We start from the raw sequence: 14,523 nt of genomic DNA on the forward strand, positions 1-14,523 counted from the left end.
CCATGAGGTGGCGCACAATTGGCTCAGCGTCGTCCTTGTTCGGGGAGGATTTGACCGGCCAGGATGTCCTTCTCCCATCGCGCTCTAGCGACTCCTGTGATGGGTCGGGCGCATGCACGCTGACTTTGGTCGCCAGTTGTAGTGTTTCCCCCGGCACGTTGGTGCGGCTGGCTTCCAGGTTAAGAGAGCAGTGTGTCAAGAAGCAGTGCGGCTTGGCAGGGCCTTTCCAAATCATGTCCAATCAATTGAATTTCTAAACATTAGAAAAACCCCACCTCAAACTTGTATCTCAAACAGACAGTTTCAAAAATGCTCACTATTTCCTCCATAGAGGAGGATTAGCTGGCCAATCGGCAGTCTACTCGCATTAATATTTTTGATGACCAGTATACGCCCACACCGCTCTGTTGTTGGGGTACACCCACACCCTTCCAACACAGAAAGCTGCTTTTTAACAAACTTAGTTAAAACATTTAGGAAGGAAAACTATTTCACTCATTGTAATGAATTATTATAGTTCATAGAAATCTGGAAACGCTGGACAGTTACTTTAGAAAGAGAGTAGAAAGGACTGCAATAGCACAACTGGAATACTTCCGTCTTGTATCATTCTGGAGAGGATGATGTCTCCTAACTGATGCCCAATGGAAGCTTAAAGGAGAACGGGCTTTGACCATTAGCTGATATTCCTGTCTGTTTTATTCCCTCATCCATTTAAACATTTTCTTAGGAAGCTGTGTTTGTCATAAAGACATGGCTCTCGCTCCAAATGACTCTCGTCATTTGACAAGTCTCTCAACTCTCTCCAGCTCCACATAATAGGCCAAGATTTGATGTACTGGCTGGAATCTCCAAAAGCTGCCCGGTGAACTCAGTCTTCACATCTGCTTGTCAAGAAACAAACCGTGGAAGGACTCACTTTGTAATCACTTGTCCCATCTATAAATATTCCCACTATTCTCACATTGTGAAAGCCGGACAAAAACCTGCTGTGGTCAGAATACTGCTACATTAAAACTCAGAGAGCATCTATTCTTAATAGTTTGTGGGCATTCCCCTTTCTTTTCACATGTCAAAGAGACCGACATGCTTTAGTTGGTTGCTTTTGTTTTTCAAACCACAGTTAATGGAATGCATGCTTGAATTGCCACTAAAATGTCTTAAACTTTTCACTTTGAGTTTCATGTTTCCTAATTACTCCCTTTGTTACCCCCACCCTGGGGCAGAGAAACAACATATTTTTGTTTGAATTCTGTGTCTGTTCCTACTAATTTTATACTTGTTTTCAAGAGTTGTCTCTAGGCTTGTTGCAACAACATTTATAGTTGCCGTACTTATGTGTTGTGTGTTAACTTATACACATACGCAAACTCCATCAGATGACACCCAGTGCTTACTGTAAGTGCAGCTGTTGTGGCTGGATATAGATGTCTTGGTAAAGCTAACAAACAGCAGGTATGGTATCTTGTTGCATAAACATGACAAGGCCATTCACTGACCCTACCAGACATGCAGGGATGACAGATTGACCATCTCTTAAAAGAAGTGACACATGACCCACCCTGACTCGACACCCCCTTGTCCACTGCAGACGGCTCTCGGGGAGGCAAGGTCAAAGGGGTGATGACCCTGGGCCCCTCGTTTTACCGTCCCCGTGACTCAACAACAGAGTAACTACCCTCCCCCTGCACAGCCTGGGTTGACACTTCCCATAAGCATTACCATCTGTGCTCTGGTCCTCCTCTTCACAAGCCAGCCCTCTCTCTCTTTCGCTGTCTGGTTAGTGGTTCCCTCTCTCCTATCTGTGGCTCCCTGCCCTTTTTCTGTCTGTCTTTCTCTGTGAATGTATGTGTATGCTTGTGGGACCATTTTTGGAGGGGAGGGAGGGAGGGGGGGTCCTCCCATTCCAGAATTGGAGCTTTCACTGTGCCAAGAATACTGACCTGGATATGCACTGTTCTGGTAACCCTGACCCCTTCGGTCTGTCAGGACCTGATCTGTCTGAGTGAGAGAGCGCGTGTGTGTGTGACGTTTCTCCCAACTTTAACAGCACCTTTTTATAAAGAAAGGCAGAGAGCAATGCTGAGGTCGCTGAATGAGTTTGGTGGTTTCTGGCTGGCCTCTCTCCCTCCTTTCTTCCCTTGCTCTGTGGTGTTTGGACTCCAACCCTTTCAGACTCCTTATGATTTCTGTTGAAGTCTCAGCCAGTGGTATTCTCTGAAGCCTTACAGAACAACCAAACCGCCAGCGCAGGCCTCGCCTCCCCCCTCCACCATCCTGTCCCAGCTCCAATGTAGGAAAAAAGAACCAGGACAAAGCAGCCCAGCTCATTTTACATCAGACTACTGGAACTATACAGACCCATTTTAGCAAGGGCTGCTTTTGCGCTCATTGTGGGGGTACAACACTCTTACCTATCATGGATTGCACCACGTCAATGAGGAAGACGTGTGTCCGCACAGGGGTGAGGTGTTCGCGACAAAAGTGTTTGCGGCGGCACCGGGAACAGGGTTGTGGAGGCGACGCTATGGCAGCAGGAGTCGGTCATGCCTCCTCGTTACTCCGGAGATTGTTGTTGGATATCTGCTGTTTGTCCCATGGGCACACCTCAGAGCTGCCTCGCATTGAGACAGGCCACACTGGAGGAAGTGATGGACAAGAAATGGACAGAGAAGGAGGAGGTGAGAATACAGGGAAGAAGAGGAGAGTTATTGAATGAGGACAATCGTTGTCTCATTGTCCATCGCAGCTCATTCAAAGCTCTTCTTTCTCTCTCTCCCCACCTGACTCCATTAGACGATCCATAGTAATACTCAATGATTGACAGCACGTTTGACTAATAACCGCTCACTGTGTTCTGTAGTTCGTAGGCCTCGTTCCTCCCCTCACCAGAGCAAGGTATCAGTGAGAGACAGGAGGGTGTGGATGATGAGGAGGCATTGCATCTGTCTGTAATAAACATATATTTGACCTCCGTCATTATCGCCTCTGTCAGCTCATTACATTTGATCCATTGGAATGCCTCTGTGTGGAGTGTGTGTCACGATGAGAGATGGATCAGAGGCATGGCTGAGGTGTCATCCGTCTCGATTAAGGGATATTTAGTTGGAGATGTGGAGACATAAATGGAGGGAGATCACAGCATAAATGGTGTTCAGAGAGAGAGAAAAAAAATAAAAAATTCAGATAGTGTCTCTAGAGAAGGAAGAATATTGTATTGAACTGAGATTTTATGTAATTTCAGTTCATTTGTGCGATATTGAGTACACAGTTTAACTGTAACACAGATGACTGTAAACAAATGATAGGTGGTTTGTTAACTCTTGCTGGCACAGGAAGTGCAGCATTTAATTGTTTAATTGCTCAAGTTACTGTCGCCACAACTGCTTTTAATACTGTCTCCAACATATGTTGAGGGTATTTATTCCTGGATCTCCATACAGATAGACCCATCTCATTCATCTCCCAGCCCTGTCTCTCTTCCACCCCCAGAACCTCTGAAGCCACTCCACTCTGTGCAGCTCCACTAACTCAAACCAGCTTGCAGACTTATTTTCGGACATGTACTTTCGGAGCATAGCGCTTACGGGCACTGTGATCTTACCTCCCCTATAAGTCTGTCTCTCTCTGTCTGCGTCTGTCTGTCTTAAAAATAAAATATCAACTCCGACTCTCCACCAAAATTGTAATCCAAACAATGGGTGACCTGCCAACAAGTTCAGTATGTGTTGTTAAGATGACCCGCCACTCAAACTGCTACCTATGATGGCATTTCATTTTCAATACAATTCTTCTTCTTTTTTATTCAGTTGCGTTACAAGATAGTTGTGATTTGTAGAAGTACAGTAATGATTGCTAAGCATTGGGAACCTACTCCAGATGAGTTGGAAACAATGTGTCAGTGCCTTAGGAATGATAATACAATTATTAGATTAAGGGTTCCTAGCGTCAGTCAGCGTTCTGTAGCTATTAAATTCACTGCTGTGTGGTGGGGAGTTCTATTTCAGTGCAACATAAGCTTTTTTTCACATGCTGTTTCAAAAGGCTTTGTCACTACTGGCCTTGGAAGGAGGGGTCTACTTTCCAAGGGCTTTGCCATTCAAATGTTGGGGTTGAAGCCTGACCTCCTCTGCCAGCTTTGATATCAAATCAGTCATTGGTTAATATGCCGTCACTCAAAAACCACTTAGCCAATTGCTATCGCCTCTCCTGTTTTGAGACCGTTGCGCATTACAGCTGCTGAGAGAGAAGGCATGAGGTTTCCTCAACCTAACTGATGGTTTTTTTTTGGCCGTAAACACAAACAAATAATTAACGGTGTCTCTTACGGGAACCATGCTTGGTTAGAGTAGAGCTTGCTGGGAGATGGAGGAGGTGGGGACCAAGGTACTTTGGGATGTTTACGAGGGGTCCCCATGGGTCTTGTATCCCAGAGTGGAATGACTTTAACATCTGAGCTGAGGAGATGCTACTGCTGTTATTGTTTGGATTAACTAGTGAGGAAAAGGGGGGCGTCATGGCAGACCAACAGAACATAGTTAATTTAGCTGTTGTGACCCTCCGCTGTCCAACTCCCTTTACTACAGACATGGCCAGTCACTAGTTAGCACAATGTTGGGCAGCTCATGAGGATGGGTTCTGTCAATGCACTATATTGCCATTTCTGAGGTTTCTTGCAGTGACCCAAGCTTGGCCTAAACTTCCCAGAACAAGCTAGTTCCAGTCTGCAGTGTGTTCTCGGGACCACTGTAACTGTGTTTTCCTTGGCAGATGAATGCAACAGGGGTCATTCAAACAGGGATAACCTGTTAGTCATAAATCCATCCACCTCCCCTGCTCTCCTGTTAAAATTCCTGTTGCTGAAATTACCCCCCACCTCTAACCCCCGTCAGTCTCCAGCCCCCTGCAGCCAGTCTGACCTATTTAATGGCCACTGTCTACATCTCTCTCCAGGAGGGGTTAACAGCGCACTCTAGTATAGATGTGTGTTCATGTGTGTGTCTCTTCTGTTCTAGGGGGGGACATTAAGTCTCAACTGTTATGCTTGTGCTCTTTTCTGTTCTAGTAAGGATCCAACGCTATTCAGTTATAAAGAATGTCATCGTTAGCGGCTGTACTGCTTGAGAAACCTCTGAACAGACATGTTTGATGAACAACATTTTCCAGCCATGTGCCTTGTAGAGATTTACTGTCATAATGGTGTCAGTGGATCCAGCAGTAATTATAGTCCACCAGTGGAAGAAAGACAGAGGTCTTGAGAGGCTGTGCGAAAGGGCTAGAGCTGGAGAGAGAGATGGAAAGAAAGAGAGAGACGCCCTCGCGCAACCAGGAGCACATTCCGTAGTGCACTGATAGTTGCCATGACGACCATCTGCATTATTGTACTCCTTCAGCAGGGTGAGATTCTGTGGCGTGAGGGAGAGAAAGGAGACCCACCAGAGCACTGTAATGTACGTGCTTCTTTTTCAGGTCCACATGTTTCATCCTTCATAGCTGTGATCATACAGTAGTGTCAGGATTTGTATGTGTTTATTATAACAATTCTGTGCCATTTTTAGGCTCACGTGTTCTGAAAGAAAAGATCATCTCTAAAGAGCTGTTCTATTTTTTATGTGCTTGTAGTTGGCATATTTAGGTCGAGAGAATACATTAAAATGAAGATCAATGATTCTATGCAGTCTCTTTTCTCAGCTGTGGTGCCTTATCCCTCTCTTAGGCATAAGTGACTAATCAGCCATTTTATAGCCAGTGTGTGTAGGTGTGTGTTCCAACAGTGACAGTACTATGATGAGCCTTTAGAATAACAAGTGCCTGTCTGTCTGTTGCCATGTGTGCCCATTGTTGAGGGGTTTTATTTTGACACAGCGGAGTAGTCGACACGCAGGGTTGTCTCCATTGATACAAATGTATGGTCTGTGGTGGTGTAGGGGCGGTGGCTGGTGGCCACAGGTCAAACGGACCAGGTGTCCAGATGGCCGTCTCCTGTTTTTATTGGTTTCCGCTACTTCCTTTGACCTGCCCATAGGACCAACAACATGTCTGTCAGAGGAGCAAAAAAAGTGTCACCTCGCCTACTCCTCTCTTTCTCTTCCTTCTTTCTCTCCGCTCCACTCCTTCAATGAGACGGGGCGTTGGTCCTCTCCCATCTGCCGTCTTTGTGTTGGACTGACTGCTGCCTCATTAGGGTGCTAAACACGTAGTGATGATGAGAGCCGTTCTAGGGTTTTCTATTGGCTCGGAGTGCAGACTACACTGACGCTTGTTTATGCTAATACACCTGTCAGCTAGTTAAATAACATCACAGAGGATTAAGCACATGCTCGGAGCATTCCAGTAGCTTGATTAACTTGATTGCCTGTTGTAATATGAACATGCTGTTTAATCAAGAAGATTATCCAGATTGTCCTTAGCATTAAGAGACGTGAAAGAGGGGGATATTGAAGCAGGGACAGCTCCTACTTGAACACAAGCTACTAATACGTGGCAGACATTGTGCTTGGAATGCTCATGACCGACCCCTTAACAGTGAGGCGAAATGAAGTCATCTCCCAGACTTATTTTTGTGGAGGGGTCCTGGTCTGAATAATAGAAATGGGTTCTTAATCCTTCCAAGCCCTCCCCTGTTTATTCCGGTCTCCCTCAGTGTCCCAGAGCCAGTTTGTTCTCCCCAACGCTGTGTTCACCTCGCTCCATCCCTCTGCTTCTCACATACTGTAGGATCGATGTACAGTCCACCCGACGTCCTCCCGCTGGGGATTGTGGGATAGCTTACATTTTTTGTGAAGGACAGATTGATCGCCAGGGTGTGTAAGGGACAGGAACTTCCTCCAAGGGGATTTGTTGTAGGAACTGTAGTGTTGTGTCTGGGGGAATTGTTACGAGCTCTGTACATTAATCTCTAAGTTATGTGTGTTTTGTGGTGAGAGATTTGGTGGTTGTCTTTGGTGGTTGAGCAGTGCACATGATTCTTTCAATTCAACTAAACTGAGAGCAAGCCAACGGCTCTTTGACTAGATTAAGGGGTTGCCTCATTATGGTTCTGGATTGAGAATTGATCCCCTCAGGCTTAATCTGCTGCAGTTCAATACATATTCAATACATACACCGCTGTACTGCGGTGTTGACCTGAATCCTTTCTCGCTCTCCCTCCCCATCTCCATCTCTCCCTCCATCCCTCCAGGTGAGGAGAGCCAGGAGCTGGGCCCCCCTCCCTCTGTGGACGAGGCAGCCAACACTCTGATGACGCGCCTGGGCTTCCTACTGGGAGACAAGATGAACGAGGGACAGCCGGGCTCACAGTACGACATGGACGACCACGACGACAGCCAGGTAGGTTACACACACGCACACTACACACACACTAGAGTACAGTAAGAGCATGGACGACCACGACGACAGCCAGGTAGGTTACACACACGCACACTACACACACACTAGAGTACAGTAAGAGCATGGACGACCACGACGACAGCCAGGTAGGTTACACACACGCACACTACACACACACTAGAGTACAGTAAGAGCATGGACGACCACGACGACAGCCAGGTAGGTTACACACACGCACACTACACACACACTAGAGTACAGTAAGAGCATGGACGACCACGACGACAGCCAGGTAGGTTACACACACGCACACTACACACACACTAGAGTACAGTAAGAGCATGGACGACCACGACGACAGCCAGGTAGGTTACACACACGCACACTACACACACACTAGAGTACAGTAAGAGCATGGACGACCACGACGACAGCCAGGTAGGTTACACACACGCACACTACACACACACTAGAGTACAGTAAGAGCATGGACGACCACGACGACAGCCAGGTAGGTTACACACACGCACACTACACACACACTAGAGTACAGTAAGAGCATGGACGACCACGACCACGGACCGGTAGGTTACACACCCTTCTGTCATGCACTGTTACAGTATATTATTATTAGTTTGTCAATACTTTGGAGTCTTTAAAGACCCATCATGGCATCAGGATACAAAGTGCAGGCTTTCCCCTAGATGAGTGGTACTCCAATAGTCACTATTGTAGGTGGCCAGCACACAATGTGGTCCAGTTTATAAGGGCCCCACAGCTATAGAAGCACACCCCAAATCAGTGGGATGTGCAGATCACTTTCCAAGGCCTCATAAGCGTCGGAAGCAAGTGTACCATTTTGTAGATTACGTAATTTGTTTACTGCAAACTCAATGGCCCCTGACACCACTATGCGCTGGCTCAGAAGATGTTTGTGAAGATCAATCCTGTGAGTTATGGATAACCTAGCTCGGAGTGAGGGGCGCTAGGCTCTCCTTCACTCCTGCAGAACCAACATACCGTAACCTAGGGCAGCTGAGGCCCAGGGGATGGTAACCCGCAACCTCGGTCGTGAAAACTGCCCGCCGCATGCCACATCCTCTTGTCTAAGCAGTGTGCCTCCACAGAGGCCTATCCAATGGCAGAGCCAACGGTGCTGGAGCGACTCCGCCTTAAAGCCTGACCCACTTTCCACACTTCACACGTTGGGTGCACCTTAACTAGTGCCTTCCACCTCTGGTGTCCTTCATCAGCAATGATCTGGCCCATTTTGCCTTTATCGGTCTTTCTGATCTGTTGAGATGAGTGGAAGGAGACGAGGAGAGGAGAGCTTGTTTAGACTATTGAGATGCACCCCTTGTTCTACACAGCTCAGCAGTATGCCTTTGGTTCAGTCCTTTGTGCCAAACTGCAGTGGTAACAAAAACCCAGCCCTGGTTTTCTCAAGTCCCAGTTTAGAGGCCTGCCACTCCCACGCAAGCAGTCTGGGTAGGCTAGGTGGGAGGGAACCTCCCGTTCTATATTAATTTCTACGGAGCCTCCCTAAACATATCAGAATCACAGCAGAGTTGTTATCATGACCAAGGAGCATTCCATACTTGGATGCCCTCTGTCTTGCGCCAAATCTTCCCTAAGAAGTCACTCACGCCTCTGCTCACATCCTGGTCTCCTGTGAATTTCTATGCTATTCTGACTAATCTCCCGATTTATTTTCAAATGACCAATGTCCAAATCAATTTGTTTTTCATTTAGAGCCAGGGCCATGGATAATTGATGAACAGATTGTCTGGAATAAGAATCCAGCATGCCCGGAGGTGGGCCTGCCTCTCTCTCTCCCTGCCCCTGCTCAATAGATCAAAGTATAACTGGATCTATTCTACTTGCGTGGCTCACTAAACGTATTGATATTCTACTGAATTAGAATTCATTAATTGCAAAAAATGGTTCACTCATGAAAATAATTGCATGAGTCATCAAAAGATATTAAAAAGAGATGACTCTACGGTTACACATGCACTGGAATAATATGGCAGGCAAGGACTGTATCAATGATTGCTGATCCTAGCATTCTTTCTCGTCTTGTCGGTCTATGGTGTGTGCGTGCGTGTGGGTGCACGTGTGTGTAGGCTACTTTGTACATGTGATATGTCAACTGGTTGTGCCTTATCATCATTTAATCATGGCTAATTTACCTGATCATTTCTCATGGGTTGATGCAGTCCGGTGTATCACTGTACTTCAGTATAGACCTGACCCTTCCTCCCTCCCTACCAGGGCATGATGTCAGTGACCCAGCGGATCAGCCCCTGCTCCAGCCTGGCCAGCAGCACAGCCTCCCCCCCTGCAGGCAGCCCCTGCTCCACGCTGCCCCCCGGAGGGGCCCCCGGGAACCACGCCTCCGGAGACTGCGCCTATGGTTCCATCACCAGCCCCACCTCCACCCTGGAGAGCAGGGACAGCGGCATCATCGGTGAGGGACAGACGCTCACTTATTTTGTGGAAGTTATGTAATGTTTCCCATGTATTTCCTGGCATGCCAAACGTTTACACTGAAAGCCATGTTTTCTGTAACAATTTGATATACTCATGTTTTAATTCTTTACATTTTGGAAAAGCCAGGTGATGGGATTAGCTGCATTTAAATATGTTTGCTTTATATCCTTATGGGCTCTACTGTTGGGAGATTTTCTTATTGTTATAACATTTACTTTGAGGTGTGTTATTGAATGAAGAGTAAACTTGCCTTGCTCCATGGGCCTTAATCAGTTTTAAACTAAGCAGAGTCTCTAAAGAACTGTAACACGGCTTATATTTGTCTAAACTACCTTTTATCTGACAGCCACGCTGACCAGCTACTCTGAGAATGCTGACCGGGGTGGGGGGAAGCACGGGGACGGCTCGCGGGGTAGCCTGAAGCTGTGGCAGACCCAGAAGTGTTCGGGCACAGACTCGTTCCTGTACCGCGTGGATGAGAACATGGCTGCCTCCACCTACAGCCTGAACAAGATCCCAGAGAGGAGCCTGGAGACGGCCCACTCCATCCCCTTCTACCTCATGCCCCGGCCCAACTCTGTGGCAGGTGAGTCACTGTTCCAGCCACACCTCTTGTTTATTTGTTTACCACATTTCATTGCACACTTTTAGGCCAAAGTGGCATACAAATGAATGTGCCGCTAAAGGTAGGAGATTCATTACCCTTTGAAAGTTTGGGTCTGTTCTATATCAATTTCCATTCAGACAATGACCTGAAACTCAGAATTAATTGAAAATCCTTATAGGGTTTGGCTATATTACTTTCATAAATGTGTGATATCTAGTTACCAAGTTGGAATTGACCCCCTTCTCAGCATCTGAGACTGACTGAGTGTTCCCACCTCATTTAGGTGCTCTTATTTAACCCCCTGTGCACCTCCGACATTAACATTAATGGGAATAGGGAACGTTAATATTCTCACAGTACCTGGGGGTGGGGGGTGAATACCGCGGATGCCAGGGTAAAACATTCCTTCAGGGTGAGGAAAGCCCCACAGATCCCCCTAAAAGTGTTCAAACATGTGTTTTCAATGTCCTCTTTATGTCAGGGCATATAAAAGCAGCATAGCAAGCTGGTTCTAAAAAAGCCTGTAGCTCCTCACATCTGACTTGGCCTATCCAGTGGGATGAATGGAGCTGGGCTAGCAGTGTTTAAGGGGTCGATCATACAGGGGTTTATGTTGTTTGGCCTTTTTCTTTTGACTTCTGACACATGCCCTCTAAGAGGCCACTGAGAGGAGTGAAGTGCAAACAAAGCTTATTGAAGAGTCAGGGAAGAAAGCTGGGCATGGTGGGAGAATGGGGGAGGAGACTGATATAGGAGAGAGAAAGGGAAAGGAATAGAGATGTAAAGAGAGGGAGACAAACTGATAGAGGAATAAAGAGAGAAAGGGCTACCAGCAGACGGATATACAGTAGGGGGGACACTGATCAAAGGAGAAAGAGGAAAAGGAACAAAGACAAACGCATATAGGAGAGAAGGGGAGAATGTGTGGCATAGATTCCAGTCATCAGGACAGTAAGATGGAAGGAATGAGCAACATTAGTTTAGTGGAGAGAGAGGGGAGTCTGCGTAAGAAAGATGGATAGGGAAAAGGAGGGAGGATAAACCGGGCATGGAGAGGCTTGGCCCAGGCAGCACTGAAACATCAAAGCCATGGGCATAGTCCCTCTGGTGACTGGGGGGAGAGACGGAGGGGGAGATGGAGAGAAAGAATCACACAGAGAAAGAAAGATAGGAGGGAGGCACCCTGGTAACGAGGGAGCGGAGCGAGATAAAGAAGTGTGAATGTTGCCGAGAACGAGTGCGGCGCCCCAAGTCCCCCACTGCAACATTCAAATCTAATTGTATTAGTCACATGCGCCGAATACAACAGGTGTAGATCTTACAGTGAAATGCTTACTTATGAGCCCCTAACCAACAATGCAGTTTAAAAGAAAATATGAATACGAAATAAAAGTAACAAGTAATTAAAGAGCAGCAGTAAAATAACAATAGCGAGACTATATATACAGGGGGGTACCGGTACAGAGTCAATGTACGGGGGCGGTTAGTTGAGGTAATATGTACATGTGGGGAGAGTTATTAACCTGTCTAGGACCGGAACCCCGTTCCGCTAGCGGAACCCCTCTCCAACAGCCAATAAAATTGCAGGGTGCCAAATACAAATCAACAGAAATCTCATAAATCAAATTTCTCAAACATAAAAGTATTAGGCATCATTTTAACCTCTCTGGGATCGCGGGACGCTTGCGTCCCAACAGCCTGTTAAAATGTGGGCCAGATTCAAAAAGAAATCTATAAAATCAAACTTTATTAAATTACACATATAAGATACCAAATTAAAGCTACACTCGTTGTGAATCCAGCCAACATGTCAGATTTCAAAAAGGCTTTTCGGCGAAAGCATAAGATGCTATTATCTGATGATAGTGCAATGGCTACACTCTCTTTGTTGACAATTTCAACCATGCCGGCGCTACTCAATACGCAGAAATAAAATATAAAACATGCATTACCTTTGACGAGATTCTTTTGTTGGCACTCCAATATGTCCCATAAACATCATAAATGGTCCTTTAGTTCGATTAATTCCGTCCATATATATCCAAATTGTCCATTTATTTGGCGCCGTTGTACCAGGAAAAAAAGCGTTCAATTTGCGCAAAATCACGACAAAATATCTAAAAAATTACCTCTAAACTTTGCCAAAACATTTCAAAGTACTTTTGTAATACAACTTAAGGTATTTGTAAACGTTAATAATCGATCAAATTGAAGACGGGTCAATCTGTTTTCAATACAGGATATCAACAAACTCACGGTACTTTTCAAGTCTTGCTCAACTCTCAAACATAAACACACGACGTCACTCCACTTCCGGGTCAATATCTTTCTCTGATTACTAAGGAAAAACCTTAACCTTTTTCCATACAATGGCGACATCCAGTGGAAGCAGTAGAAACTGCTTGGATAGTGATTTAGAATTCTGGTGTGCCCATGATAACCCATTGAACATACAGGAACTTAACAATAAAAAAGTTAGTCCTCAGGGTTTTGACTGCTATATAAGTTCTGTTATACTTACAGATATGATTCAAACAGTTTTAGAAACTTCAGAGTGTTTTCTATCCAAATCTACTAATAATATGCATATCTTATATTCTGGGGATGAGTAGCATGAAGTTGAAATTGCGCACGCTATTTTTCCCTAAGTGAAAACTCTGCACCCTATCCTCAAGAAGTTTAAAGATAACATTCTCGTTAATCCAGCCACAGTGTCTGATTTCAAAAATGCTTTACAGCGAAAGCTCCACAAACGATTATGTTAGGTCACCACCAAGTCACAGAAAACCCAGCCATTTTTCCCGCCAAAGAGAGGAGTCACAAAAAGCACAAATAGAGATAAAATTAATCACTAACCTTTGATGATCTTCATCAGATGACACTCATAGGACTTCATGTTACACAATACATGTATGTTTTGTTCGGTAAAGTTCATATTTATATCCAAAAATCTTATTTTACATTGGCATGTTAGATTCAGTAGTTCCAAAACATGCAGTGATATTGCAGAGAGCCACATGAATTCACAGAAATGTTGAAATGTTGATGAAAATACAGCTATTATACATGAAACTTTAGATCCCCTTCTCCTTAATGCAAACGCTGTGTCAGATTTCAAAAAAACTTTACGGAAAAAGCATAATCTGAGAACGGCGCTCAGAGCCCAAACCAGACAGAGAAATCTCCGCCATGTTGGGTAGTCAACATTATTCATAAATAGCATTAGAAATATTCACTTACCTTTGATGATCTTCATCAGAATGCACTCCCAGGAATCGCAGTTCCACAATAAATGCTTGTTTTGTTCGATAATGTCCTTCATTTATGTCCATTTATGTCCAATAGCTTCTTTTGTTAGGGCGTTTGGTAAACAATCCAAAAGCGCGATCTGGTCCATTTGGACGAAACGTTCAAAAAGTTATATTACAGGTCGAAGAAACTTATCAAACTAAGTATAGAATCAATCTTTAGGATGTTTATATCATGAAACCACGTTCTAAAGACGGTTGACATCTAGTGGAAGCCTTAGGAAGTGAAAAATAACCCATATCCCACTGTGTATTCGATAGGGGTGAGTTCAAAAACTACAAACCTCATATTTCCCATTTCCTGTTTGGATTTTTTCTCAGGTTTTTGCCTGCCATATGAGTTCTGTTATACTCACAGACATCATTCAAACAGTTTTAGAAACTTCAGAGTGTTTTCTATCCAATACTAATAATAATATGCATATATTAGCATCTGGGACAGAGTAAGAGGCAGTTCACTATGGGCACGCTATTCATCCAAAAGTGAAAATGCTGCCCCCTATCCCAAACAAGTTAAAGTGACTATGCATAGATGATAACATCAGCGAGTAGCAGCTGTGTAGAAGAGGGGGGGGGGCAATGCAAATAGTCTGGGTGGACATTTGATTAGATGTTCAGGAGTTTTATGGCTTGGGGTAGAAGCTGTTTAGAAACCTTTTGGACCTTGACTTGGCACTCTGGTACCGCTTGCCGTGCGGTAGCAGAGAGAACAATCTGTAACTAGGGTGGCTGGAGTCTTTGGCAATTTCTAGGGTCTTCCTCAGACACCGCCTGGTATAGAGGTCC

At 45.2% G+C, this 14,523-nt stretch overlaps 1 protein-coding gene across 6 annotated transcripts in view; it reads left to right on the forward strand.

The window, feature by feature from the left end:
- LOC139564881 (protein TANC2-like) overlaps positions 1-14,523 on the forward strand; it is a 132,885-nt gene that overhangs the window by 96,621 nt on the left and 21,741 nt on the right. For 5 of the 6 annotated variants that reach the window (XM_071384730.1, XM_071384732.1, XM_071384731.1 and 2 more), the window contains 3 exons: positions 7,181-7,329; positions 9,604-9,799; positions 10,169-10,408. In XM_071384730.1, coding sequence (XP_071240831.1) covers positions 7,181-7,329; positions 9,604-9,799; positions 10,169-10,408 — 585 coding nt within the window. Of the gene's footprint in view, positions 1-7,180; positions 7,330-7,801; positions 7,841-9,603; positions 9,800-10,168; positions 10,409-14,523 lie in introns of those variants that run through there. The other variant, XM_071384734.1, reaches the window with a different exon arrangement.

The sequence above is a fragment of the Salvelinus alpinus genome, chromosome 36 (assembly GCF_045679555.1).
Source record: "Salvelinus alpinus chromosome 36, SLU_Salpinus.1, whole genome shotgun sequence".
NCBI classification, from domain to species: Eukaryota; Metazoa; Chordata; class Actinopteri; order Salmoniformes; family Salmonidae; genus Salvelinus; species Salvelinus alpinus.